This window comes from Mytilus edulis, chromosome 6, assembly GCF_963676685.1.
Source record: "Mytilus edulis chromosome 6, xbMytEdul2.2, whole genome shotgun sequence".
NCBI classification, from domain to species: Eukaryota; Metazoa; Mollusca; class Bivalvia; order Mytilida; family Mytilidae; genus Mytilus; species Mytilus edulis.
The window spans coordinates 60,729,029-60,747,213 of NC_092349.1; the positions used below are offsets into that span (position 1 = coordinate 60,729,029).

At 31.1% G+C, this 18,185-nt stretch overlaps 1 protein-coding gene across 1 annotated transcript; it reads left to right on the plus strand.

Annotated features, from left to right (window-relative positions):
* The first annotated feature begins 1,499 nt into the window (after positions 1–1,499).
* On the plus strand, positions 1,500–9,941 carry LOC139528025 (uncharacterized). The gene is made up of 5 exons (XM_071323804.1): positions 1,500–1,590; positions 4,777–4,907; positions 6,121–6,251; positions 7,415–7,472; positions 8,092–9,941. Exons 2-5 carry the CDS (start codon positions 4,892–4,894, stop codon positions 8,280–8,282), a joined length of 396 nt encoding a protein of 131 aa, XP_071179905.1. The 5' UTR covers positions 1,500–1,590; positions 4,777–4,891; the 3' UTR covers positions 8,283–9,941.
* The last annotated feature ends 8,244 nt before the right edge of the window (positions 9,942–18,185 follow it).

An 18,185-nucleotide genomic window follows, 5' to 3' on the forward strand; every position in this document is an offset into this window, starting at 1 on the left:
CAAACATCATAGCTGAACTATATAGAAAAAATACTGTATCAATGAGTAACACGAACCCGACGTGATAATGTTGGTCGGTTTCGGTTGGTCTATAAGTGCAAGCAATTTATGTTGAACATATGGTAGGGTCCAGTTCTGTTGTTCATTCAAGTACAAACCCAGTGATAAGTCTAGTTCGATAGGTCATATTTGGAGAGAAACGGAAGGGATTTGTAGTTATGAAAATTGGAACAAATCTGTCATCAACTATGAAACAAAAAATCCATAAATGTCAACCAATGAAAAACGTACTCAGGGATGATTTCAGCTTCACCACACAGAACTCTTGGTTAAAAGCCTTCTTTTGAATAGTTGTAATTAGGTTTTTTTCGGAGAGTCTTGCTGACTTATTACAGATCGTCATATGTTGATTTGTTAAACAAATAAAATGATAAAGAAAAAAGTAAAATCACAAAAATACTGAACTTAGAGGAAAATCAATTCGGTTATGCGAATAATCATTAGTAACTGACAGGGAAGACATTTTCATATTCCAAGATGTGAAACATAAAGTCATATATATAAAATAATGGCCAAATAGAGAATGAGAAAGTTAATGGATTTGCATCAAAACGAAAATAGTATATTAAAATTTTTTAATTATTGCTATGTTTGAAAAAAGTATAGCATTGAGAAATTCCTGAATAACTCCCTGATAAATAAAAGCTTAGCTAAAACTGTCCACCTCCTTCATTTCAAAGTTTTATATTAATGATACGATACATGTTGTATATCAATTGTTACCTTTGTTTGCATAATAATATGCAATAGGGACATTGCAGTCTTTAATCCTTTTTTAAAATTATATCTATAAATGTTTGATAGTTTCATAGTTAAACAGTACATAACTGCAAAATATAAACCTGTTCAGTGCAATTAACATAGTAAAGGTTTTCAAACTTATAAGTTACAAGAAGTATTTTCAGTAGGAGATTTTTCTAATTTGATTTTAAAGTACATTACCAGCTCCTTCATTCGTAATGGTTTATCATTTGAGACAATTGAATGGCGTGCAACGAAAGCATTGAGTTGTTCAATGTTATTTTTTATAATGCATATTATCCGGTTTTAGTTTTACCAATTTGTTACTTTCATTGAATACACTAGTTTACATATTCAACAATGAGTTTCACTTTGTGTTATTTTTTTCAACAAAAGAATACTATTGACTGCAGTTATTTCCTTGTTGAAAATGATGTTATCTACACGTATCAATATCTAATCGTGACTTTATGAAATCTACTTTGGGCTGGAAATTTACAGTAAAATATCTGTTTCCCGTTTAATGGAATATATATCCACCAGAAAATATATCCCGGTGTGGTGAAAACAAGGCTGATAAAATAAGTTCAATATAATTAAACGATGTCATAAATACAAATGATGAAATGAAATAAAATAGATGAAACTGTCATGAGACATAAAAAATATATTTTCTTTGCTTATTTAATGACTGTCGTCAAACTGTTATGATAAGGCGTAAGAATACTACTGACACCTATTTACTTCATTTGAGGAAGATATACCAAAGAGAAACGACATGTTTCCAAGGTAAGCAAGAATATGCGCAAAATCTAACGAAATTAATAACCTTATAACACAATTAGTGGTTCCGTAATGAATAAAATTAAATGTAGAGTAATTTGATTATATTGATATTCTTATAATGATGTGATCAGATATAGTTTCCTTCTATATAATCCTCCTTAAGTTTACTTACTTCTGTATAAACGATGGGAGCTCAGCTATTGAAGTATGCATTGTTTGTAATGACAACGAATTATTAAACAGCGAAGAGCAAGATTTCAATTATAAATTTTATTTACGTAGATACAATAGGAACCTAATAAAGTATCAATACCGTTAATTTTGTCTATGCAAAGAGAGCTATTAGCAATTCGAAGTTTGATTCCTGTTGTCCTTTTTGTGCACTTGTTGTTTTTAGAGAAAAAAACATAGCCCTAGTTATTGTACCAAGCATCCATGCAAGCAGAACTTATATATTATGTTAATTTCATGCACTGTTAATTTATGTAGACAGGTGTCATCTTTAATTAGAAAGCTATGATTTTTATTTGTTTTGTTTTTGTTTTTATATGCTACCATTGTATTATAACTCATCTTTATTATACCCCCGACTTGAAAAAAGGGGGGTATACTGTTTTACCTCTGTCTGTTCATCAATCCGTCAGTCCGTCCGTCCCATGAATATTTATCGTCACAATTTTCTCAGGAACTACAATACAAGGATTTCTGAAATTTGGTTTCAGAGTTCATATAAGCCTGCTATACCGTGTGATGCGTTTTCAGATTCATCACTTTACAACTTCCTGTTTACCGAACACTTGTATGATTTTAAATATAATAGACAAGTTGAACTTTTTCGTCACATTTTTCTCAGGAACTACAATACAAGGATTTCTGAAACTTTGTTTCAGGGTTTATATAAGTCAGCTATACCGTGTGATGCGTTTTCAGATCCATCACTCTATAACTTCCTGTTTATCGGACACTTGCATATTTTTACACTATTAAAATTATACACTTGTGGCGGGGGTATCATCCGTGAGCAATATCTCGCAGTTTCACTTGTTATTATAAATTTACCTCATGTTACACATACATATATTTGAATCTGGGATTTTGCTTTACAATTAAACCTTGAAATCTTGAAATATTGAAATCTTGAACATTGTTGAAAGAGGTTCCGAGTTCAGAATGGTCGTTGTGACATGTCTCAGGTATGCTTTTCCTGTGGTGCGAACTTGCATAAAAAGACTTGAAATATGTATTTGTTTGAAAATTACTTATCTTTATCATTAAAGTTGTTACTGATACTTGAGATATGGCGTCATATCCCGCAGTGTAGACTGTCATTCAATTCAATAACTTCTTCCAGGTAGAAAGTCTACAAGTTAGAGGAGGAGGTTATCAAAAGTTGAATCATAAATCAAAATTCAAAGATAAACACACAGACACTTGTAAACTAGTTTTAGTCCTAAATGGTCATTTCGATCTGAAGATCGTCTGAAAGTCTAGAACACAAGTTGGATATTTGGCTTGAATATAATCCAATAATGTTCAGTATCCTTTCAGACAATTTATTTGGTTAGTTTTCCATGTAGGAAAATATTACCTACTTATCAGACATATTTATTGACTGACTTCAAGCGAATTGTTGAAACGGCAATGTTTTACCGCAGTGAAAATTGAACGAACGATTTCACATTAATACATTATTTACTGTTCCGTCTTTTAATTAAAATTGCCGTTTTACTTCGAATTTGGTTTTCTAGTGATATCATGGCTTAAAATGAAAAATCGCAATAATAAATGCACGCAATAATTTCTGAATTTACAGTAAATCACTCATTTTTAATCTCTAATCTCTTCAAGCTTTCACAAACCCCTATCAACAGTACTGGTTCTACACTTTTCTTTAAAAAAAACAAACAACAGTCAACAAAACAATACAGAAAAACATGAGGGTGAGTACCATAAAACCCATCCCAAAATTTCAAATGTGATATCAAATTTAAACTAATACTGCTCTTCAAGTTGAATCATTATGTAACTTTTAGGAAACAGGAAGGATCTATATAGCAAATTAAAGACAAATTTACATAGTTCGATTAATATGAGGGAACAAGGGTTAACCGATGTTCAAAACTTAATTTAGAATATACAAACCAAAGATATAAAAAAATCTGAGGGAATCGCATTTACTCCTTTTTGAGCAAAACCAAATGCATTGTTTAAATGGTTGTCTCATTCTATGGCTGTATCATCCGCTATTAAAACCCAAGGTATCTACTGTGATTATTGTTAATCAATCTTTAGTTTCATATGTTGTGTTTTGTAGGTTGTTGATTTTCTCTCTCCATTTTTTTTCATGTCGCGATAGTCGCCTTATGAAATTACATATAACTTGCCATAATCTAAACTAAAATCAAAAATTTATCAGTCGAGCACAAATTTACGGTATATGAAATGGACTATTGTATTCCTGCTGCTAACTTGTGTGTAACAATCCGGATTCCGGAATTTTGAATTTCTGGTATATTTGCTAACCTCGTGCATTCCATCCTCCAACTAGTGTGTATAATCCGGTTGTAATAAAACCACATGTGATAGGTTGTCATAGAATTTGCATATTAGTGAAAGTACTCTAAAGGGAAAACGGTACTATTTATTCTGCCATAGGCGACAATACTAACATTTTCTAAATTTTACAGTTTTTATAATAAAAACCTGGATAAAACAGTTATGTGTGGTGTTAGTACTTTATTACTCTTCTTTACAAATTGAAGCCAAATAGTATCATGACCAATTTCCAACGGATCTTGTTTATGTTATCCATGCCCACCGTCATTTTACACCAAATTTATGAAATTTTGAAAGCCTTTTCGAATTATTCTCTAGAAAATATTTCAATAGGTTTTAAAATTTATAATGTAAATTTACACACTGCAGTTATTCATAGATAATAAAAAAATATATTGTACCCTTACATCCAATCACAGCCCTTCTAAGTTGACTTCCTTCACATGTCTTGGGTAAACAAAAGGCCAATCTAATGCTGGGAAAATGTAATAGTACCGTTTTCCCTATATATTATACTACCATCAACAATAAAAAGTAATTGTTACATACACACTATCAAACATAACCGACGCTCATCTATGTCGACATCATACTTTGTGTACACTTAATTATTTCAAATTATTTATATTCCAGTTAATGTGTTCAATAGCAATGCACAAGGCAGCCCTCTCAAGCAGCAATAAATAAACAAAGAACATGTAATTTAGAAGATATTATATCTTGTTTACATGGATTCATATGAATAGATATGAACGAATCGACAGGTATGCATTTTTAGGAACTTATTTTCTCATATCTCTTAGAGTGAATGAAACAGCAGCGTTCTATTGATCTAGCTTATTCTGGAAAGCCCAAACCACAGCATTTGAAAGCCAGGCATGTGTAAAAAAACGTAGACGTGTAATTGATTTCTTAATCATGACCATTCTTATATTTTTCTCTATCGATTTATGAAATTCAAAAAGCGGTATGCTATTGTTGCCTTTATTTATATCCCACTTTCACGATCTGCAACAAATAAATTTAATGTAAATTTAATACTTAAAAAGAAAAAAATATGTCACCAAAATCCGTCATTAGCATGGAAATATATGACATGGTTAATTACCAATGAGACAATCTCCAAAGTATGAAACAGAAAAGATGCAAGTGAAGGTTATTGCACGATTGAGTATGTTTCGACCATGTCAAACTTCAAAAGACGAAAGAATAATATCATAATTTCTGAAAAAAAAGGCAAAATATATATCAAATGACAACGCAGAAGAAAAAACAACACTAACAGTTTTATCTATCAAGCCGTTATTTATGATAGTAATATTCATCAGTATAACACAAAGACAATAACAATCAAAACCAAGGAGTAAACAAAGACTCACAAAACCAAAGGACATTTACGTCAACAGTACAAATAATAAATAAGAAATAAGAAACAACGCGAACTCCACTTAAAACCGGGAGTGAAATCAGGTGCTCCGGAAGGGTAAGCATTTCCTGCACCGTATACGGCACCCGTCGTGTTATTTCTTTGTTCAGTTCGGTAATGATGGAAGGTCATTATGACTGAGGAAAAATATCAGATATGATTTCTGACACACTTTTGTCATAATGGCCAATCAGCTCATGATGGCGACCGTACAATTTCTTCGAATGATGACCTTAATTTGATTGATAGCCCTGTCCTAAAAACTTTTGAGAAAGCAGTATTTCTCGTCCAACGAAACCAAAGTGTGAGCTTCATGTATGAAGTTCTGGTAACAATACAAGAAGCCATGATTTAGGCCGGAAAGTTGTAAAAACAAAGTATTCCAAACACTAAGTACCATTGACGAAAAACTTTCATCACTTGGAATTTGTAGATTATTTGTTCTTTTATATTTATATATATTACTTTTGTGAGAAACAAAACAATTTCTATAACTGATTAGGACTGCTTGTACGCGTAGAATTATGAAAATGCTCTACATACTTTTATAGCTTTAGGATCACACATTGTTTGTTTGAGTTGCTTGAGAGAAAATACAATATGGGACCCTGGAGATCGAGATTTCATGGAAAAGGCAGGGTGTGTCCAATATAAGAATGTACACCATATAAGGAATCAAAAGGTAACATATGATCATCCGGACACAATCAATTCTAAAACATTTTCAACAAGAAAATAATGGCTTTAGAGAAAGTTATTTTGGTTTCAATAGTGGAAAATTATGTATTCAGAATTGGTCTTTGGTTACCATGTTAACATACGCGTACCAGCTTAGATACTATCGATTATTTCAAATTGCAATTACTTACTGAAACGGCATGTAGAATCATTTGGTGCTTTATTGATCGAACGATTGTTACCTGAAGAATAGATTATCAATCGAACGTAGAATACCGTTTGACGACCGATTGAAAATAGAGTCCAACTTTTTATTCATAAAACAGAAAGGTTAGGTAGATAAAAATAAGGAAGAGACAAATCATACTTTCTTAAGGATAGTTTCGAACAAACTTTACGATCAAAATGATAGCATCAAGTTTAACAGTTTCATTTATTGTCAATATATTTTTTAATTTTGGAAGACTTATTTTTCAAAAGATAATCTGAATACATATAATCTGAATGCATATTGGTACCAACTGTGTCCCACTGCTTGATGATTTATTCCCTAAATCATATAAATCACATTACATACGTTAGGTTTAAGATAAATAAAGAGTGAAAAAAACTGTCTTTATCCTTTAACTTCACTCACCACTATAACGATGATGTCCTTACATTTAACTTTCAAAGATTGATGACAATGTTGTCTACAACTACCTAATAAACTTGCAATAACGGATATAGCAGATACAACTCAGTCTGGCTCTAATTGGATTTACATCTCAAAAATGAGGGTCGTTTCAGAATGTTCCTGTCTTAACAAAAGCAAGGGTCTGTATAAGTGTTCCTTAAACTGTTATTGTTATCTCCATAATGATCTGACGCTTTCTGGTGAAAGTAGCAATAATACTTGAAATTTGTTCACGTGAAAAGTCTTTTGATCATTTATTAAGGTCATAAATAGTATCATTATGATAATACATTACCGAATCAGACTAAATACTGGACATGTACTTGCAAGAGAGACACAGTGAGTGCTTGTCGTTCGGGGTTGAACTCAGGAAAATACGAGTTCAAACACGGTTATTTGTGTAGATGCAATAATGAAGTCTCAATATTTTGCTTCAGTTTTTAATAAACCAATCTGGACACAAAATTACATTTAAAAATATCTCTTTTCAGAAAAAAGGACTGACAACTAGATCAAGTTTTGGCACTAGCTTCTTACGAAACATATCAGGTATTTATGTTTTTTAAAAACGCACATGGCAAGTAATCTAAACAAATTGTAAAAAAAGAGATTAAACGTTATAAGTAATGTGCAAACAAATATGATTTGAATAAGGACGTGTAAGAACTTTAAGTTTCAGACATGGGACTTGCTCAATAAATGAATATTCCTGCAGTCCGAATCGCTTTTCTTGATTTATCTTCACCAGAAAAACTTAAATCAAAACATGTGGACACCAACAGTTATATGCATGTCACAACAGTTAAAAGATGACCAACTGGGACCTCTTAAAAGGATAGTAAAGTTTGCATGAGTTAGATTTGTAATTCCTTAGGAATTTATAAATGTCTAAATAACATGTTTACAAATGCATGACGCAATAAAACCAAGCTTGCCATACGTGTGGTTCTTGAATTAAAATTCATTTTTCGCATATAAGTTATTTATCACCGAAACTACGTTGTATGCATGTTGTCTCATTGAATTGCATTTAAACACTGACTGAATAATTGGATTGTTGATTTTTTCCTTATGCTGGTTTTAACTTGTTGCTAAAAAAAATCATAAGTCATTACTGCATATTACATGAAGCACCTTGTTATTATGATTTTTTTTAATATTATTTCAGTTTCCACACTATATGGCATTGACGAGAAACGGAAGAAGATACACTGCATATCACTTTGTAGCATACACGATTTGTCATATCATGAACCTACAGATTCGTGCATGTGGTATTACTTCAGAATTCCAATGAAGATGAGAAGAAAAGTCGGGGGTGTTGCTTGTGCGGTTGCTTGTCAGGTGCTTGTTCACTAGGCCGGTATTTTTGGTTTGGCATTTCGCGGCCGCGAATGTCAGATTAGAAATACTGTGCTAAACATACGTGAAATTTGCAAAGCATCTCATAGAATAGATCAGAGATTTTTCAAAAATTCCAGTCAAAGTGCAATTGACTTTAACAATGTATATTTGAATCAACTGCCATTTAAACTTAATGCATATTATAATCCATTCTATTGTTATAAAGACCTTGTTTTAATTCCAAAATATTCAGAAGATATTGTATGTAAAGGTAACAAACTAGTTATTGTCGACGAATATTGCCAGCGGATATGTTGTCTAGGGAATTACATAGTTATTGTTCTACAGCATGGCAGAATAATTTACTGTTATGGTAACTTTCTTGTACTTTGTAGTTTGAATTGTATTAAAACCATCCTCAAAAATAATTTTATTCAGATGACTGTCCTTGTTTAGTCTTCCAAAACAAGAAAGATCATTCGGTATATGTTTCAGACCACCGATTCAAAATCCTTTTATGAATGACTGTAACATTTTTCTGTCTATGAAGAAATAACATGACAAAAAGTAATGCATACTGAATAGCGGATTATCATAAAGTGTGCACCACATTTTTGTTGTTACTTCAAATAGAAAGAAAAATATTAGTCATTCCTTATAATTTAATTCTAGATTCCATTTTAAACCGGCATAAATCATGAGAAGACGCGTTACATCCACATTAAATTATTTCTAATTTACATTTTTTTTTTCAGTTTTAACAGTTTTCTAAATTACTTCACAGACACCAGTTATATCTGGAAGGTATAACATGAATTGTACTTGTATCTTCATTCTTCTTGCCTACTCTCAACCTATGTTAAAGTCTTGTAATAAAGCATGACCATTCGGAAGCTAAGCATAACTTAAAATAACCCTGGTTTTCCTAAAATATTGAATAGGTACGTTTTAAAGCGCATTAATCCTTAAGTTTTTATGCAAGCTCATAGACAAGTAAATTTTGGATCAAATGAATCTAAATATATTTCTCTTTCAACAAAAATTTCATTTGATTAAGTTCAATATGGATACTTTTACCTCTGTTCTAAATTGTCGAGTGGGAATTGGTGGTCCTTCACATATTACCGGATATCGGTACTGCAGATTCAATAGGTAATACAGATCAAAATTGTGTATTGCTATATTATAACAGCAGTACTCGATTGCAAAACAACCAACTGTTTTTAAAAATAGGTTATATTGTATTATAATCTATTTACAATGATGTAGATAATAATCTTTGTTAATGAATAGTAAACATGTTAAAGGCTCTACTCTATTTTATCTATTTATATGAAAATAAAAAATTTTGGCAAGTAAGGGAAATGATTATATATATATTGATATAATATTTTACACTTTTATAAGGATGATGTTGAAAAACTCGTGATCATTTCACTAGGTTGTGCCGAACTAGATTATCATATCCATTACAAAATTCATTTTCAGCATGACAATTTGCATGCAGGTTCGGCACAACCCAGTTTAAATCGTATACTGATATATAACCAGCATAAGAAGTAGAATATGGTTGCCAATATTAATCCTGATGATGATAAAAATTGTGACCAAAAAAATATTTAAAAAATATCAAAAACATGAAGAAAAAAATATTAAAAAAGAAAAGTTAAAAAGATGAAGAAAAAAGAAGAAAAAAGAAAAAAAAAGTAGAAAAAAGAAAAAAAAGAAGAAAAAAGAAAAAAAAGAAAAAAGAAAAAAAAGAAGAAAAAAGAAAAAAAAGAAGAAAAAAATAAAAAAAAAAGAAATAAAAAACAACCATAAACCCATAAATCAGGATTTCAAACAAATGCAATCCGGAGCAGATAAGCTCATCACTCATCGACATTCAAAAGAATGATAAAAATAGAAAAAAGTAAAAAAAAAATAAAAAATATTATCAGGATTATATAGGCTTACTGTTTTCTGCTGTCTTTTTCACAGGCAACTGTCAAGATACCTCCATAGCGACCTCTCGATTTGACCACGTTATTTGTTTTGGGTATGACGTAAAGACTTGCTTTGTTTAAGGCATCCTACGTCGCAAATAGCCAAAGCATTAATACTGGTCCAGCGAAGAGGTTACTCCAAATATGAAAGAATTATTTAAGTCAAAATGAAATTAAAGGCTACAAAAAGTGTCAAAATAAAATTAGGAATAGTCAAATGTTATCAAATTTCAGACTTGTGAAATGGAAAAAGGTTTCAGTCATAAAAACGTAAAGCAGAAAAGCACCAAACAAACTTTAGAACAGTTAGTTGGACACGAATTATCATTATTGAGATATGGCTTTCATTAATTAAACAAGTAAAGTGGCCACAAAATTATTTAGTACTCTAATTTGTAACAATAGTTTCTATTGTAATTTTTAAGATAAATGACAAAAATTCTTTCATATTTGTAGTGTTTGTTATATATGACATGTATTGTTTGAGACATTTGTGTCTTTGAATACATGTGAGTTTGATATCGCTATATACTGGTGCCTAATATAGTATCATGATGGTATATTAGGACCCAGTCATAATTAAAAATATGTGTGTTATATGTGGATACTTTATATATGTAATGTATAACATGGTATAATGTAAATAAAAGGCAACTATTTTAATGATGAACTACTTATTGTGTTAATAATATTTCGTATGTGTTTTTATGAATATTTATATTTGCAATGTCAATGACATGCAACTATTGTCATGATGAAATATCTGCAATAGGATCTGACTATGTATTTATTTAATATTGTTATTAAATATTGTAAAAAATAATGTTGTATGTTTTGTCACACGTTAACTGTTCCTCCAAATGTTGCAATTGTTTGCAACTGTCCCAATTCAGGAATCTGATGCGCAGTATTTGTCGTTGTTTCATATGTGTTTCTCGTTTCTCGTTTTTATATAGATAAGACCGTTGGTTTTCACGTTTAAATAATTATACACTAGTAATTTATGAGGACCTATATAACTTGCTGTTCAGTGGGAGCCAAAGCTCCGTGTTGAAGACCGTACTTTGACCTATAATGGTTTTACTTTTATAGATTGTGAAAGAGGGACGAAAAATACCAGAGGACAGTCAAACTCATAAATCGAAAATAACTGACAACGCCATGGCTAAAAACGAAAAAGACAAACAGACAAACAATAGTACACATGACACAACATAGAAAACTAAAGAATAAACAACTCGAACCCCACCAAAAACTAGGGGTGATCTCAGGTGCTCCTGAAGGGTAAGTAGATCTTGCTCCACAAGTGACTCAAATGGAGAGTTGTTTCACTGGTACTCATACCACAATTATAGTTTACAATTGTTCTGTTTAAAACAAATTTTTAGGAACAGTATTTTAAAAAGGAGTGGCTACCCTTTCTGTTGCTATTAGGCAAAGCGTTAAGAATACTATGTCTGCCTACGTGCAAATAACAACCACATAATACTCGGTTTAAATATACATAATGCATAAAATGTTGTATTGTCCTTGGTGGAGCACTTAGTGCACACTGTCCGTCCGTCGGTTACACTGTCTGTCACGTACAAGATTAAGGCTTTTATTTTAGATAGCTAACAATTAAGTTGAGGACACATATAATCTTGAACCTAGTACACATGCTTATTATTTTATTAAGTGAAAGTTCCAAATTATATTATATACCAAAGACGATTTTGACCCCGTTTGCATAGGTAGCTGAACAGAGAAATGTCATATTAGAAAATTAGAAAATTCCGAGCTTAAAGATTTTGTTTAACTTAATTTAACAATAATAATTAGTCACATTATTTATATACTAAGTACATATATTTGTGTTATAATTATTTACCAAGCAAGTCGGTAAATATCATTAATTCTTATATGGCGTGCTTCTTTAGCTTTGTGAACAAACCAATGTTCTACCATGTTTAGCTTGTGAGTACAGTTATATTTACAACCACAACCACATAATACTGCACTCGGGTTAAATAAACATAAAAGAGGGACGAAAGATACCAAAGGGACAGTCAAACTCATAAATCAAAAATAAACTGACAACGCCATGGCTATAATGTATAAAGTTTTGTATTGTACATGGTGGAGCACTTAGTACACATTGATATTTTAAGAAGGTTGTGATATTCAAGCAAAAAAGGTCTAGACATGATTTTAGGTGATAAGCCATTACATCTTGTGTTTTTTACTCTTCGTTATGAAAGTTGGCATGTAGGATCTATTTGATTCTAGTTGAAAGCTGCTCTTTTACTCTGTAGATGGTAGGTTCCAGTCACTAGTTTAACATTTGATTGGGGACTTTCCGTTTTGATTTTATGTCGTTATTCGATGTTTAGCGTTTTCACCAATATCTAATGAAAAGATATTTGTCTTTCAATATATATGAGTATGCTGCCTAGACGAATAAATATTGCAGTATTTGAGGTAAACTGTATCGGTCTCAAGGTATATGACGAACTTTGATGCTGGCGTAACAAGGGGTTCGTTACTAAAACGTCAAGTACCTCCACCCTTTTCGTATATTGTGAATAAAATAAATACATATCCAATCAAATGTTCGCACCTTTTCTCCATTGAGGACTATTATGTCTTTATTGGATTCAATTACATCAACAAATAGTTATTAGTAGGTTCTTTTGCGTCAATCTGGAAGTACTACCTATTGATTTAAAACCTTCAAATACTTCGGTAACCAAAACGTTCGGATGTCAGACACAGATCTATTGTAGTGCATAACAAACCTTTTTGCATAAACGCAAAAAAGGATAACCATATATGTACAAGTTTATTTTCACAATTTGACTGAAATTCTATTATTATCCTATCAACCTATTATGTCTCTTTTTGTTGTTCAACCAAATTGGCAATATAATTGGACAATAAACAAATGTCATAAAAGTGGTTAGTCTAGAAGATCTGAACATAGCTCCTAAAAAATGTTCGGTCTTTGTGATCTATAGTTGCGTGCATATTGTCAATCATACATATCTTCTAATTGTATATTAGATTCATCCTATCACATATTAAGCAAACATATAGTTATTTGGTTATGTTAGCAATTGAATAATCAAAAATGATTAATCACTTATAGTTATGAAAACTTTGGAATACTTACAATCGTTTAATAATGATAATTGATTGTGCATACGCATGCCTTTTCCCAAATTGTTGTGTCGACCGATCTAGTTTTTGTACGTAAACATATTTATCTCCCAGCAAAACAGTTTATTAACAAAATAGTTTATTGACCTATATAAAATTAAAATAAAATGAGAGTGGAAATGGGGAATGTGTATATATTCCTGAATGAATCCACATATGCTTAATACCACAATGCGAGTAAACAAATTGACAGTATTTCGGAAGACCCTCTTTCACCGCTGACAGAATTTTTGTCAATCTAATGGACAATTCTCTAGTCGAACATGCAGATGAGCAAGCAATGCGCCGTTGTTTGTACTGAATTTTGGTGAAGCTTAGGTGTCCAAAACAAACAACAAGGTAAGTCATCCAGTTTGTTGTTCAATTGAATGTTCATTGAAGCAATGAAAGACTTTTGATTCGCCAAAATATCATTCTTGTCAAAAAATATTTTTTGTATATGGAATTACCCGCGTGCTTAATTATTTATTCCTAAATATAATTATTTTACAAGACACTCATAGTAGTACGATTCACATACCAATATAATATTATTTGAAGCTTTGTCCGCAGTAACAACAACATACTTATTGTCTTATCATGAAGAGATGATAGACATTTCCCAGCCTCTTTGTCTTTAAAAACGGACTTTGGTCGATCATTCACACATTTATTTTTTAATTTAAGAAAGCGACGTTTTATCAGAGACCAATTGCAATGGCTAGATGAACAATAACTTGCATGCAAATGTTGGTCAAAATTCGCCACGAGATCAAAACTGTACAGTGCCTTAGTAAATACATATTAGCTAAGCTGCATCCAAAGGTCAAGCAAAAAAGTACTACAGCATTAAAACAATCTTTTATATATACAAGTTGATATACATTTTAGAAGAAAAGATGCAATTTAATTATCAAAAGCTTCATTATTCATCATTGCATTCTAGAAAAAGTATGATGAATTAGTTTACAGTCTACTTATAAAACAGGTGTCTAAACATGATGAAAGCATCGAAGATTACGTGGACTATTTAGTTGCCATCTATTTAAACTGTTTTATATCTTGTTCTATTACACATTAAAATAAGGAGTTGTGATATGATTGTACAGGAGACAATTTTTCTCCAAAGACCAGAGAACAGGAATATAATCAAACTACTGGTACGGCCTTCATCAATTCCTACCATAAATTATATGCTATATAAGTCTAAATGATTAAATGTGAAATAATTGAGAAGAGACAACCAATGGTCTGATATTTGATAAAACCAACAAAGTAAAACATTACCTACAGCAACCAACGACAACCATTGGAATATTCATATTTTTTAATTTAAAACTTCTGATTTTCTATCTTATAGGGTTTGTCCATACAACATGTACAAATTATGAAGGATTATTGACTCCGATTCTTGTTCAAGGTAGTAATTAATGTCGATACAACTAGTAGATTCAGTACGGTGATTTTGTCATAGTTTAGTTCAGTCGCTCATAATTTGGTTCACTGTTTTTGAAAGAAAATGAATATTAATTGAAAAATAGGAGTTATTATCTGAGAAAGGCTAATGAAGATAAATTTCGCCTGGTAAATAGCTTTACGTACAGCATTTTGTTAATAAAGAATGCTTCTGAAAAAGCGAATAATTATATATTGATAAAAATTTAGAATCATGATTTGGATTAGTAATGTCATCGATATCATATTCAGTTCTATAATTCATACATCAAAACACACGAAATAGCGTCATTGGGATAAATAAAAATGAACAAACAATATACGATTATTTAAATAATTTAAACCTAAAGCGCTGTTAAAAAGTCATGCATAAAACAACACCAAGGATAATAAATTCTATGAATTCGATATGGTTTCACATGGAAAATGTCAAACTCGAAACACAAATGTCATGAAGTTCCATATAGGTATGATAATAAACTGTTTTGGCAAAGTATGAAATTGTCGGTCATTAGTTGTTTATACCCACATTCTGCCTTAAGATAACAATACAAAAACAAATCAATAGAACACCACGGGATATGTTGATAACCTTAAATATTATCTACGCCGATATTTGTGTATACAAAATCGACTTCAGTCTATCATGCAAATCTTTATGTATAAATGTTCAGGTAGGTTTTTATATCATATAGGTCTATTATATTTTACGGTGAATATTATTAGAGACATGTAATTAGGGTTTCTTTAAAAAGAATATATTCATAGATCAGTAGATAAAACAAACACAATAAAGATACCATTGTAGAAAAACTCATTCAGGACTTACGGATCGGTACTAACCATTGTTATTTTATACCTGTTAGTGAAAAATCAAATTTCGTTGGTACGGAAATTTACTTAAATTCTGTTACAAGTTCAATTTCTGGCAACTCCTTCCCTTTTCATGTAATTATAACCATTGAAATGGAAAATAAATACAATGCAACCAGTTTTGCTACTTATAAGTAATTATGATTTCATTTTATTTTTAAATCCATCTGCCTGTGACACCGAATATTACCTACGAATTTCATGTCATATTGGTTAGGAGTTTTGGCTATGAAAATAAGGGCATATTATAATCGCTGAAACTCTAAAAAGTGAATGTGAATACTCATAATCAGGTTTATTTTTTACTTCTTGAAGAAAGACATTTAAAAAAATATTTTCACAACTGTGATGTTACTGATTTCAAGACTTTGAAAATTACATGTGTCTTTGCTACATTACACATATGTTAAAATTACAATTGAAAATAATGAACAATACAACATTAGTCATCCTAAAAATAAATATATATATATACTTATTTATTTATTTCAATTTAGACTTGTATATGTATATTTACAACTCGTCTAAACATTAACCCAACAATGTTAGATCTGTACATTTTTTGTTCTTCCCTCGCCGGGATTCGAACCCATGCTACTGAGATATCGTGACACCAAATTGCCTGCACTGTAGCCGTCCCGCTGGACCACACGACCACCTGGGCTTCATAAAAATGAAGCTTTCGGTGGCCGGGTGTTACCTTTCAACGTCAGTTTTAATCTAGCGTCGTACTACAGTACATGATATATAAGGCATGAAGATGTCTTTTGCGAAAGCAAATTTACAGATCTGACATTGTTGGGTTGATGTTTAGACGAGTTGTATATACATAATGTACAAAGCCATGTATCACCATCACTGCTGATGATCCGATGGATGAATCTGTTGTAGAGTTGTCACTGGCTCAGACGTACTTATGTATATATATATATATATATGTTTATAAAATGACTGAAGAAATAGTCAACGATCAATCTTACAGGGCGATCGATGGATATCCTTCTTCAATAATAGCACAGAATAGAATAAAAGGATATCTGTTATCCGAAATATGTAATATTTGTTCATTTTATAGTTATTTAATGGTGATGTTGTACCCTTTTTGACTTGTTATATATATATGTTTATATATATTTCAGTCTAAACACTCAGTACAGTATAGTATCGTCTATTCTGGACGATCCGGTTCATAGTAAATTTGCTGGTTGTTCATTTTTATAGACTTCTATATTATAAAATGTATTGACTTTATGAAGATCATTGTGACAAATGCATAAATTGCTGAACCGGGTTCTGAAATAAAAGTAGAATGATATAACTAGGTTACTATCTAATACATCAAGTAATGAAAATATATCTATATAAGACAGAGGTAAGAATTACAGAAAAACGGATGATCAAATATAGCGCAGGCAAATTTGGTCTTTACTAGTGTTTCCAAAGCTCCTTTAAATAAAAAGTAGTTGCTGAAAATTAACCGGATAATTTTATTACTGGAATTTAAAACATTTTAAATTGTATAGCGTATATAAGATAACTAGTTAATAGATGGAACGCCTCCAGTTACATCAAAACACATCACCTTTAACGTTATCTGGACTTTCTACTTGTACTCTGTATGCATAACCTTAAGTATTTTATAATTTTCAGATAGCGGCATGTATCAACTGTTAGCGTAATCTTTCACAATAAACAATATCGATGCACGTTGTCCTTGTTATTTTATGTTATCGTACATGTCGTATTCTATGCGATTACAATTAGCAGTTAGACATAACAAATGAAGAGGGGTAAACACTCTGTTGATACCAAAACAAAGCTGATGAATAAATTAACGTCTTCACTTCGAAGGCCCGAAAAATTTAATCTAGATTGTTAGGCCACATATTAAAGGAACCTAATAACTTAATAAAATCTACAAACGTTATTTTTAATTTAGTACAAATAAGGCTGTTACAAAACTATCATTATATTTTACAGACAAAAAAATTGCAACCAGCACTTTCATTGAAGGGATCAAAATTTCTAAAAGTTTATCTCCAATTCTAATTGTCGTATATCAAAATATGTATCCATATTTAACTTCGAATCGAGTTGGGTTTTTTTTTTATTTGAATTAATCCCCTTGGTCTTTTACTAAACCAATTTGAAATTCAATATGTTTAACGGCTCATTCAAAAATAACTGTTACAAATTACTTTTGTTTATGTAAGTAAAAACCCAATGTTAAGTATAGTTAAATAGGTCATATTCGGATAAAATGAACAGAAGTTTAGTTATGTCTTTTGGAACATATCCGTCATCATCTGTGATTTCCATTACGGTCAACCAACAAACATGTCCGTAAAAGTTATCAAGCTAATGCATTTCAAGTATCATATAGAGAAGTGCATATATACGGTTTATGATGCATTTAGAAAAAAACATG

Coding starts and splice junctions, on each gene's coding strand:
- LOC139528025 (XM_071323804.1), top strand. Junction 6,252..7,414: donor ACCATATAAGGAATCAAAAG/GTAACATATGAT, acceptor ATCTCTTTTCAG/AAAAAAGGACTGACAACTAG. Junction 7,473..8,091: donor CTTCTTACGAAACATATCAG/GTATTTATGTTT, acceptor ATATTATTTCAG/TTTCCACACTATATGGCATT.